This window comes from Clarias gariepinus, chromosome 17 (genome assembly GCF_024256425.1).
Source record: "Clarias gariepinus isolate MV-2021 ecotype Netherlands chromosome 17, CGAR_prim_01v2, whole genome shotgun sequence".
In the NCBI taxonomy this organism is placed as follows: domain Eukaryota; kingdom Metazoa; phylum Chordata; class Actinopteri; order Siluriformes; family Clariidae; genus Clarias; species Clarias gariepinus.
In genome coordinates, this window is record NC_071116.1 from 13449692 (window position 1) to 13461768 (window position 12077).

The 12077-nt window shown below is 34.6% G+C and overlaps 1 protein-coding gene across 1 annotated transcript in view; it reads left to right on the top strand.

Moving 5' to 3' along the window:
• The window catches only part of postna (periostin, osteoblast specific factor a), a 35306-nt gene extending 24869 nt beyond the window's left edge, over positions 1-10437 (top strand). The window contains exons 15-23 of the mRNA XM_053475938.1: positions 147-214; positions 416-461; positions 1916-1948; positions 4369-4530; positions 7604-7681; positions 8678-8737; positions 8858-8932; positions 9038-9079; positions 9825-10437. Coding sequence (XP_053331913.1) covers positions 147-214; positions 416-461; positions 1916-1948; positions 4369-4530; positions 7604-7681; positions 8678-8737; positions 8858-8932; positions 9038-9079; positions 9825-9880 — 620 coding nt within the window. The 3' untranslated portion in view covers positions 9881-10437. The remainder of the gene's footprint in view (positions 1-146; positions 215-415; positions 462-1915; positions 1949-4368; positions 4531-7603; positions 7682-8677; positions 8738-8857; positions 8933-9037; positions 9080-9824) is intronic.
• Positions 10438-12077: the final 1640 nt, after the last annotated feature.

Sequence of the window (12077 nt, forward strand, 5' to 3'; positions counted from 1 at the left end):
CTGTTAACTGCCAAGTACAGTATGTTTGCCAATAACTGTCATGTATTTTGCAATTGTACTTTTAATGGCTGCCAAATGCAAGGAATGAAATAAACTGAACTTTACTGAGGCAACAAATGTTTTTTTTTTTTTTTTTTTTTTGCCAGATCTACCAGTAGGCCGTGAGGATCTGCTCCATGTGCTGCGGAAGCTCATTAAATACATACAGATAAAGGTACAATTGTTCAGCAGCCAAGTCTAATATAGTTTAATTCTCTTTGCAGTTATTGTGAGTATTCTATTATACTGTTTGTTATAATATTATAACATTAGTTATAATAGAATTAGATAATACCATATGTTCATTTATTTATTTATTTAATTAATTTTTATTTGTCATATGTTTATTTGTATTGTCTGTCTGTTTATCTTTTAGTTTGTTCATGGATACACCTACAGGGAGATTCCACAAACCTTCATTAGTGAGTTTTTCATGTTAGCATGACCACATGTCTGATCTATCATTGCAAAACTGCAATTCACAAACCATGTATGCACAAACTATACTTCCTATAAATTAGCCATATACAGTGGAACCTCATATTGCGAGTAACGCGGTTTGCGAGTCTTCCGCAAGACGAGCAAAGATTTTTTATAACATTTTGTCTTGAAAAACGAGTAAGTCTTGGTTTACGAGTACCGAGTATCATGTATCATTCATGTGCTTCTTGTTTTGACGCCTAGCGTCACATGATCACAACTGAGCCAGTGTTTTTTCTTTCTCTTGCGGTGTGGAATTGTGGGTCATCGTCTCCCCTGCTCAGTCTTATTTCGCGTCTCTCACTGGTATAATGAACATCTGTGCATGCGGAATGACTGCTGTACTGTTTACTATAACACTGTGACCACGTGTGTGTGCGTAAAACATATTTTATTTTGTGTTTGTAAGCATGTGTACAAAGCATGTGTACTGTTACTTATAACACACGTGTGTGCACGCGTGTAAACCAAAAGAAACTCTCATTAGAAACTATAAAGATCCATTTTCTGTCTTTCTGCATCAGCCTGTCATTATGTGTGTAAGCGCGCAAAATTTGTCACTGTGCCTCTTCACACACACACTCTTGTCTTAACTCAATCCCCCACCCCCTGCTCCTCTCAGCTTCACACACACACACACACACACACTCTCTCTCTCTGCTCTATACAGAAACACTGCTCTGTTGCGATTCTTTTCAAAGGTAAAGTGCAGGTTAATTTAGTTTGTTTTACTTTACAGCAGTCATTCTGTTAGTATGCGCTCACGCGAGTGTCATAAGCAATGATAATTTCTTGATAATTTTTTGATAAAACAGTCTTTCTGTTAACGTGTGTGTGTATGTGTGTGTGTGTGTGTGTGTGTGTGTGTGTGTTTGTGTGTGTAAGAAACCTAAATAAGAAAGGAGAAAGGTTTACTGTGTAAGATGAGAAGGGGGAGATGGGAGGGGCTGATTTCTCCTCTCCTCTTTTTTTACTTTAGCTTCACTCACATACACAAACACACACACATGTGCGCATAAATGAAATCACTTATTTGTCTGGATGTAAAGGTACAGTGCAGGTTAGTTTGTTTTATTTTTACTTTATATTTTGTATTTTTATGTATTTCTTTTTTCTTACGCGAAAGTTTGCTTTGATTTAATAGTGTTTTGAAATATGAGCCCACTTCTGGAATGAATTATGCTGGTAATCCAAGGTTTCCTTGCACTTAGAATTTGTATTATTATTTATATTTATAATAATACAAATATATTTATATTTATATTATTATTATTATTATTACCTCTTATTGTAACTAGAACTTGTCAGGTTGTATTCAAAGGTATTAAGATTATTACTACAGACAGATTTACACATTCCCAAATGTTAACCATTCTCTTTCATTTTTATTTTGCAGAAAGATTTATCACCACTCATGTTATTGAAACAGGTAATGCACATCATCATAGTTCATAGTGCATACTTTTAATACCTTTGTTCCACGTACAGTAAGTGGATGACATAATGGGATTACTAGCAATGCACAAAACTTGTTCACTTGTCATTTTATTTCATTCAATTCCCATTTTACAAAGTGCAATAATATTCAAGAAAATCTATTGGCATAAATAAGCAACCAGAAGTAAAATGTGTTGGTTGATGTGGGCTGGGGCATTAAGCATTACAGCACTGTATATTCCAAGAAAATGTCCTAATCTACAATAAATGAATGTATTACTGTAATATTTATGAGTAAAAAAAATTATGTGAATTATTTAAGGGATATTAGGGTTAATAATTAGAATCAGTCTTAGATGTTTTCTGTATTCACCTGAAATTGTATCTCACATAATGGCATTTATACTTGTCCATTGCTCCTGGTAAATATGACAATTCTTTTATTCAACAATAATTTAACAATTCTTTAATTATTGGAACAGAAAATAATAAAAGAAATAGGAGCTCAGTAAAGCAGTGTTTACCAATTAGTCTATCTCTGCTTCATATAATGATAATAAACTTAATCTTTGTTTCATGAGCAGCATTGCCCTGTATAATGTATTGGAGGTAGCTACAGCACATCACTGTGCACCATTGTTAAGTTGTTTCTGTGAAACACAAAAAAAAGTGTAGAACAATATGTTTATTTCTTCATACGTTCAAATATTTTCGGTTAGTTCCAAGTTTTTTAATTATAGTTAGATTTAATACTAATGTTGTTGAAATCTTTACACACCTCGGTTATGGGTTTTCTTTAACTTATTTAATGTTCTTTTTCTTTTCATTGTCCTGTGGTATCCTGTTTTCACCTAATTAGAGGTTGGCAAGCAAACAACAAACAAAACAACAATGCAGATTGTTGATCAGCAGTAATTTTATCAATACTTGAGATGTGTAATTTTGGAGCGATGATGACTGATGTAGCTCAAAGACTCAGGAACAAGAATACTCTACACAGTGTGTGGTGCTGGACAGGAAGGGCCTGATATTGCCTGCCATTCTCTTTGGCATCTGCTCAGGAAACTACTGAGCAAATCAAGCTCTTAGGCTTTTGTTGATGTAATCAGGACAGGTGGGGACTTGTTCTTTTGAATTCAACACTAATCCTGTTTCCTGAGGACTTGTGTCATTAACTCAAGAGTTCAGCATGCTCATGAGTTCATTCAACGGCTTTGCCAAAAAAAAAAAAAATCTGATAATTTAACTGAATAAACAATAAGCAGTTCATATAATAAATATAATTCTTATGACTCAAGAACACCATTTAATGCAGTTAAGTTTAAAAGGTTATTATCACTCTGTAATAATACTTTGGAAACAGTGCCAAAAAAGAGTACAGTTCATCATTCCCTAAAAATCTGTTTTCTGCTGTTAAATGTTTAACACTGGAAAGGAAGATTTACCCCCAGCAACTGTGCAGACATTCTTAACTTTTCTTTGCAAATCCACACTGACACTTTTTAATACCACTAACACAACAGAAGCTGTTAAGTCCATTACAAGCTGTCATTAAGTAAATATAAATTCTTGGCAACAAAGCAAAACATTGTGTTTTATTTTTAATCATGATTGCTGTTAAGGTCAGTTCATAAAGATTATTGAACTGAAGACAACACATTTTTACTACTGGTATTGCAAATTTGTAGAATATGTTTAAAATCAAATAAAAACAATATCTATTTAAATGTACAATTACATTCATGTAGGTATGTTGTGAGTTAGCAATTTAGACAATTAAGTATTTTCACTCATTTTTTTACTTTTCCAAAGCATCTACACAGTGAGTTAATATGATGAAGATGAAGATGATGATGTGATGCTACATATAAAATAACAATGAATAGATGTGCCCTACAAAAAAAAATGACAGCATAAAATGAGAGTTGAGTATGTGTAGAGGAAAAGTGAACGTGCATTTGCTGTTACACTGAAAGGTTGATTTTATTAAGGTAGGTAAAGTCAGCATAAGTTAACATCTGTAGTTATGGATCCTTAATACCAGTCGAAATAAGTAATAAATAATTAATAAATAATTCTTTAGATAGAAGTTGTAGATTGTGATGGAGAGAGTTGTCCTAAGTAAAGAACAGAACATGAGCTGAGTGAGAGGCTTTTGTAAATATAGACTGGGCTTTAACCGAACATCTGAATAAGGAGATCTCTGGAAATTTATAGAAATCTGTGTAATAATGTTTGACTTAGTTTTCATTGTTCTGTGAAACATTGAGTTCCTTGTGTGCAAAGATTGCCAAAGCACATGGTGAAGCACATAGCCTGGGGACTCCTTTGTACGAGCTGCACTGGCACAATCTAAATGAATGAAATCAGATATTAAATAATCTTTCTTAAATCTCTGCCTTTTTGTCCTAGGTCCTGAAATTAAGGTTATCGAAGCTGAAAAAAAATCAGAAACAGTGGTGATGGAGGGAGGTCATGTGATCACTGAATACAAGTTTGAGACCAATCCTGTGGTAAAGAAAGTGGTAATTGAGGGGGAACCAAAAATTACCACAGTCAGGAGAGTCATTGGAAGTAAGCTTTCTTAATGTCACTCCTTGTTATAATCAACAGTTGTTTTTTTTAGCATAATATTCCTACTGAAACAGAAGATATGCATATGTAACTATGGTTCCAAGGCTGCCAAAGTGGTTTCCTTTAGAAATAATGGAGTCTTGACCCTTGTAAAAAAAAAAAAAAAAAAACTCGTCACATTGTGCTGCCTGGAAAGATCTGCTTTTATCAACTTGCAGAGTCAGTTTGGTCTTGTATTGTCTAACCAATGTACTGTATTGTGTGACTACATGATGAATTAGCTCTAATAACAACTTTCAGCATTGTATTACTGGCGCACACTCCTGTGTTTCATTTACTATGAGCCAATGTTGGGATATTAGAACACAAATGGGAAAGCATCAAGTATAGAGATTTCAAAACACACTGAGAATGCATTAAGTTTTTCCTACATCTAAGGGAGCTGTACAAATGTCCTTTACTTCTGCAGATTCTGCACTTAGGCTTACAGTGTTGGCTAATTGGTACTGTACACAGTAAAATCCCCAGTGTTGACTCACCACATTCAGAGTTCATTTGAGTCAAACTGGAACTACAGTATATAAACAATGTATGGTGTTAATTTAACACCTCAGGTGTTATTTTAACACTGTGGATTTGCACTATAAGAGCTTCTGCCCACTGGCAACTGTTTCATCAGCATTCCAGCGTAGTAAACATGCACACATTTTCCCTTCTAGGTGCTAGATACAGTACAGATCCTTCTTTTAATTTCTTATGAAGCCACACAAGAGCGGACCTTACCTTTTTCTTCCGAGAAGACTCAGCATGCTGTGAACATAATGCGTCTAAGAGGGGGGTAATGAATAGTTAGTAGCACATACATGTTGCTGTTGATATCATTCTCCAGTTAGGGAAAGACATTGTAACTGCTTCTGGTAAATGCTTAATCCCCAAAGAATTTGAGTACAGATTTTGTATATTCACGCCATCAGCAGGTTTTCATAATAAATAACCTGCTTTCCTGTACTTAACCCAAAGTTGTTGTAAACGCTTATCTCATTTATCAAATATAAATATCACAATTACAAGTGGTACGGTGGTGTAGTGTTTAGCACGGTTGCCTTGCACCTCCAGGGTCCGGGTTCAATTCCCGGCCAGACTCGCCTCCCGTCTCTGTGTGCATGGAGTTTCTCTACGTGTTTGGAGGGTTTCCTCAGGGTACTCCGGTTTCCTCCCACAGTCCAAAGATATGCAGGTTAGGCTAATTGGCATTCCCAAATTGCCCATAGTGTTTAAATGTGTATATGTGTGTGCCTTGCGATAGATTGGCAGCCTCCTGGGATAGGCTCCAGGTCCCCACGACCCTGAATACATGACAAAGCAGTATAGAAGATGAGTGAGTGAGATAAAAAATATTTCTTATTTCAATTTTTTTTTAAAGTTAAGACAGTATGTAAATTGGCAATAAAACAAAAAAAATGGTTAAAAAGTCTCTTCACCTTGTACAATATTGGACAACTTTACAACAACTCATTATTTGATGCTGTATCATGTCAATTGACATTAGTTTTCTACTTACAAATGTGTAATATCACCATTTCTGTTAAAACTTTTTAATCATTTGGGGACTGAGGAAACCCGTTGGCCAAGTTGAGCTAGCGGGAGTTTCCCTATCTTCCATTATTCTGGTCTTTAGCTTGCTTTATTTTGCACTTTATAATGCATTTGCTGATACATCTGATGGCAAATCATTAAGCCATATCCATCCTTTCACTAAAGGATGAGCCCTTTTTTTAAAACGTCTCATGTACTATAACTGAATTGGTTTACCAGTTTAACAGGTCATTTCTACACATTGATATTAAAATTACAGTAAATTGGAGGATGTTGTAGCCACCTGTCGCCTTGCATCTCCGGGGTCCGGGTTTGATTCCCGGCCGGGCTCGATTCCCGTCTTTATTTGCATGTTCTCCCAGTAGTAATAATAATAATAATAATACTTTTTATTTATAAGCGCCTTTCAAAACTCTCAAGGACACTGTACAAAAACAATCAATAATATAAATGTGGAATAACAACACAAAAAATAAGCTTTAGAGAACAAATAGGTATTTAGTCTGATTTTAAAGAGAGAGAGAGAATTTAAGTTACGGATGTCTGGTGGGAGGGAGTTCCACAGAACGGGAGCAGAGCGACTAAATGCTCTACTTCCCATTGTACTGAGACAGGCAGAGGGTGTGACCAGGCAAATGGAAGCGGATGATCTAAGAGACTAAGAGGAAGTGACAGTACTTGGTGGGTTTCCTCCAGATACTCCATTTTCCTTCCACAGTCCAAAGACTGCAGATTAGGCTAATTGGCATTACCAAAATTGCCCGTAGTTTGTAAATGAGTATGTGAGTGAGTTTATAGTATGTGTGTGCCCTGCGATGCATTGGCACCCTATCCAGGGTATACCCCACCTTGTGCCCTTAGCCTCTTGGGATAGGCTCCAGGCCCCCCGCAACCCTGAATACAGGATAAAGTGGTATACACAATGAGTGACTGAGAGTAAGTGCGTATTTTTAATGAATAAAGGGTTGTATTTTTAGGCCATTCATAGGAAGTTACATATTTAAAGTGACATGACTAAAAATGCACAAACACAAGCACAAGCACTTTACAAGCACAAAGTAATCTCTGATGTTTCTAATTGAGACTCTTGAGCTTTGGAATGTATAATTCAGAGGCTTGCCACTTTAATAGCACTGTACATCATTAATTTTTTTTATTTGTTTTCAGCTGGTGGGAAAATTCATGCTGAAAGTGAGGTTAAGAAGATTCTTAGTGAAGATTAGTGACAGTTCACTGTCATATACAATATGCTGTGTGTCAGCATCATTAAAATCTACACATTATAACTAATGCTATAGACTAAATTAGTTTTACGTTATTTCTCCATAAAAAAATGAAAATAATGTGAAGATGTAAAATGTTAAGATACATCCTGCAGTATTTTAAAAAAACCTATGAGGGAAAAAAAACCTATGATTGCGATTTTCAGCTCTTTGTGAAGTGTTTGTTAAATGTTTATGGCACATTTTTATTACAGACATGTCGACCGTTTCAAAGGTTCTGGAAACTGAGCTACATACACAGGAGGAGAAGATCACAAAAATGATTGAAGGAGGTTAGTATAGAGTAATTTTTATAGTCTGTCTCCTTGTTACTGTGTATATTATTGGCAATAATTATAGTATAGTACACAAAAAAAATAAAACAGGATGTGTTGGACAAATGTCTATTAGTTGTCATTGAGTTATTCAGGATATATCGCCCAGGTCAAATTTTACTTACACCGTGTCAATAATCGAGCAAACATGTGTCATTTTAAATCAGTTTAAGCTTTATACAAGCTACAAGTTCAGTCATTCTGAACAGGATACCACACTGCAAAAACGTATAGTACATAAAGAACATATAGTAAACCCTGTACAATTAAACCTTGGATTTTAAGCATAATTCGCTCTGGAAGCATGCTTGTATATTTAAGATGTCGTATATCAAAGTAAATTTCCCCCATAAGAAATAATGTAAACTCTGATGATTTAATAAATGTATGTATGCATGCAGACAGGTAGGTATGCATAACACTGCATTTGCTTGCTAAGGCAGCACATCTTACCTTGCTTTTATAACACGCCTAAGACAGGGACAATCTGATAAATATAATTCATACATACAGTTGCACTGGAATTTCTTCAACCCCCATTGATTTTTTTTATTTTTTATTATTAACTTGCAGCTGTTTGTAATAAATCAGGAAAACAAAATAGCTTAACTTAATTAATACAACAAGTGGTTTCTCCAAATGCTATTTTTAATGCCTAAAACAGTACCAAAATTATTTAACCCCTTGATGTGAAACATTTTTAGTACTTAGTATACCTCAGTTCAGCTATTATGAACTGCTGCAAATGTCATGTATAGCCAGGCACTAGCTTTTGGCAGTGCATCTAAGGGGTCCCATTCCTCATGGCCAATGGCTTCTAGTTCAGTAAGATTCATGTTTCGTGATTCATTCAAATTTTTCTATTAAGTTTAAGTCAATTATAACCTAAAGATTAGTTGTTTATGTCTATTGCCAGTACATTATTAACATTTCTTGTCTTCTTTTGTATGTTAGGTAGTGGAAAAATCACCACTGTCACTAAAGTGATTAGGCCAGATCCCCATATTATTGAAGGTGAGATATACGATTAACGAAATGTACTAAAATAAATGAAATCAACATGTAATCAGTAGTTCTTGCTTTCTCTGGTAGTTTTTAGAGATGTTTAATTTCCATTCTATTCCCATGTTGCAGGATCAATCACAACTTTCAAGCAGAGCCCAGAGCGCTTTAAGGAGGAATCAGAGAGAATCACCAAAATTATAAAACGTTAGAAACTTACATTTTTAATTTATTCAAAAGTATAAATAAATTTGGTTAAGGATAAGTGCAATTATTTATTATAAGAATCAGTAAATTTTGTTTTCTTTTCAGATGGTGGCTCTCAGAAAAGAGTAGCTGTCCGAAGACATGCAGGTAAAAAATGATGAATGCTAAATAGGTACAGAGGGCGGTTGCATTATAAAGAGAGCTGTATTGTTTCCACTACAGAGCAGCAATCAATTACTTTTGAGATTTCTTTTCTTTACCCCTTTCTTGCCCCTTAAGTGTCTGGTCATAAACACTTTGTGACTGAATTTTAGGTTATTAAACTAATTTGTCATATTGCCTTGTGTTGTGGACACCATTGTGTAACTAATTTCACAGTTTGTTGATGTTTTTAACCTCAATGAAACCAAATCTTTTCAAACAGCTGAATTTGAATTTCCCTTTCTTGTTGGCCAGAGTTTATCTTTCCACCATCTTTTTTTAAGCTGAACTAAACATTCTTTAAAGTTGATAGGTTCGCTAGTAAAACCTGTCACATTAGTTAAATAATCACTACAGATTTGTCCCTTTATTTCCTGTTGAGGATCTGTATGAAAACGCCATACAATGTTAGGAGGTCTGCTAGGATGTAAATATGTCTGACATTATTTTTATTTAATAAATATTTACTTAAAGACCAAGGACTATTAATGATTCACCAAGATTGTCTATCTACTATGTGTGTTTGCTGCTAGTTTTACTGAATAATAACATAAAAAAAAATTTCATTCATACTACTGATGAGGAATGATCATGTTTTCTACAATTTTTGAAAAAAAAAAATGTTTTAATGCATGTAAGGTAAATGGCATATACTGTTTGCTAATTATATCATTTATATTTTGATATGCAGCAGGAATGAAGAGGCAAGCAAGACCTGTAAGACGTCCCTTAAAGCCTAGTCAGTGAGGCCAAAAAGGATGCAGATGATCCAGTTATTCCAACTAAAATTTGCATTTGGGGCTTATACATTAATATTTCATTTTTTTAAGCAAATGTAATTTCCAAGTGAGGTTAGAATAAAAGACATGCATAGAGCGGAGCAGTTGAGTCTCGAATGAAAGTACATACAAAAGCACAGACAGAGCTTTATTCTAGGTATCATATAGAAAACTATGATACTGATAGACTGGAACTGATTTTGGCTCTCCAATATTTCGTTTAAATTATTTCTTTAGACTGATTTTGATCACTTCTCTATTTTTGACCATACTAAGTGGTCTTAATAAACATGACCTTGCAATAAAACAGGGTTAAACTGCTATTAGAGTAACTTATGACAACATGCTGTTTTTTCACTTTATTATATGTGTATAGAGCACTAGTGATAAACATTAATTTGTTGTAAACTGATGACCCAGTAACACAGTTCATGTACAGCATCGGACATTGCAAGCGCCGATTCGATTTTCAGCCTTTCCATGTAAAGCTTATCCGGCGAGGATGGGTAGTAAGAAACAAAATATTTTTTTTTAATGATTTTTTTCAAAGATTTTTAAATCTTTGACCGTGTTTGGGGAGTGGTTATACTGTACATCTTACCTGTGCATGTTTGCTAATTTGTGATACTGTATTCCATCATATGCTGCCTGTTTTCGTGTTTCCAAATTTTATTCAAGTGTATGCTCTCAAACTCATTGTTCTTTTATGTCACTCATTTAAGTATTTTTTTTATTTTCATATCTTGCCTAACCTAAACAATGTTTCATTTGTGTACATTGTGCATTCTCAGTAGTATTCCTCTCTTCCTATCTCCCATCCTACAATACAAACCCTTCTCCAAGGCTGTTTTCTTACCCCTGTTTGATAAATTGCTTAATAAAACTGAATTATAAAAATTTGTATATGAAAATCTTTATGATATTAATAAGTGGATTTTCTTTTTAAATTTTTACCTCAATGACCTGCTTATATGGCCTTTTGTGTTTGTGGAAATAAAAAGAGGTGTCATTACATTTGGCAAGTCACCTCAAGTGCTGTTTTTTGTGAACTGCATGCTGGACATGCTCAGGGAGTGTCTGCAAGAGAAGTGTATGATTTTTTTTTTTCCTTTCAGAAACACAGCTTGAATTTATTTTTGTGCATGTTGAAATAGAAGGGAGGCAACGAATGAAAGATACTGTAATGTCTTAGGCATTCAGTTTTGACAAGCTTTAAAATGGGATCTTTCTTCTGATCTTTTAAACCAAGAAAATCTCCCACGTCCCCTGATACAATACAAACATGGATTTGATCACGTTTTGCCAATTCACATGTTTGTTAGAGTGCAGGAAAATATGGAAACTTGATTTGCTTTCTACTATTGTTGGATGTTTTTATCTGTTTCAGAAGGGGCTTATCCCAAATCCAACACAATATCAACAAATCAAAGCAAGGACCAAAGTAAAGCATCAGCTAGTTTCTCTTGGCAGCAGTGGTTACATTTGCCATGCTATCCAGTGTGACTGATGCCTCTCTTCAACAAAAAGTGCTTTTGACACAGGTTAATACTTGAAAATTTCACCTAAGAACACTACAAGCCTGTTCAGAAAAAATTTAAATCATAAGTGCCTGGAAACAATCACTCCTCACTAGACAGCACATGGTTGAATTTATGTCGCAATACAGTAACATCTTTAAGACTCATCAAATGTTTTGGCTCTTGTTTGCAAAGATCATGTTTTCTGCATTTACAGTACCATAAATAGACTCTGTCCAAACATGAGTTAAAGGGTGCTGCTTAGCAAAAAGGAACAATACGTTTCATATTTAATTCTGATCGTATCTAAAACTGCACTCAGGAAAGTGGCTATTATTCATACATTTGTTTGGTAATACATAACATATACACACTAATAATGACAGTTTGGGAAATAGCATAGGGTTTACAACAGATTTTCATTTCACAGTACACACTTAGTAAGGAATAAACTGTATACTATCTACTATGACTCTAAAAATTATTTGCCCCTTTAGTATTTATTGTTTCTCTTGTAGTGGTGTTGCAACATTAAACCTGAGCCTTTTGGACTGACTCCTTTGTGTCACTTTTTAGAAAGTAAATTAAATGTGTTTTGATTTCAGCAAAATCTTTAAAAATGGATCATTTTGGTGACAAGAATTTTCA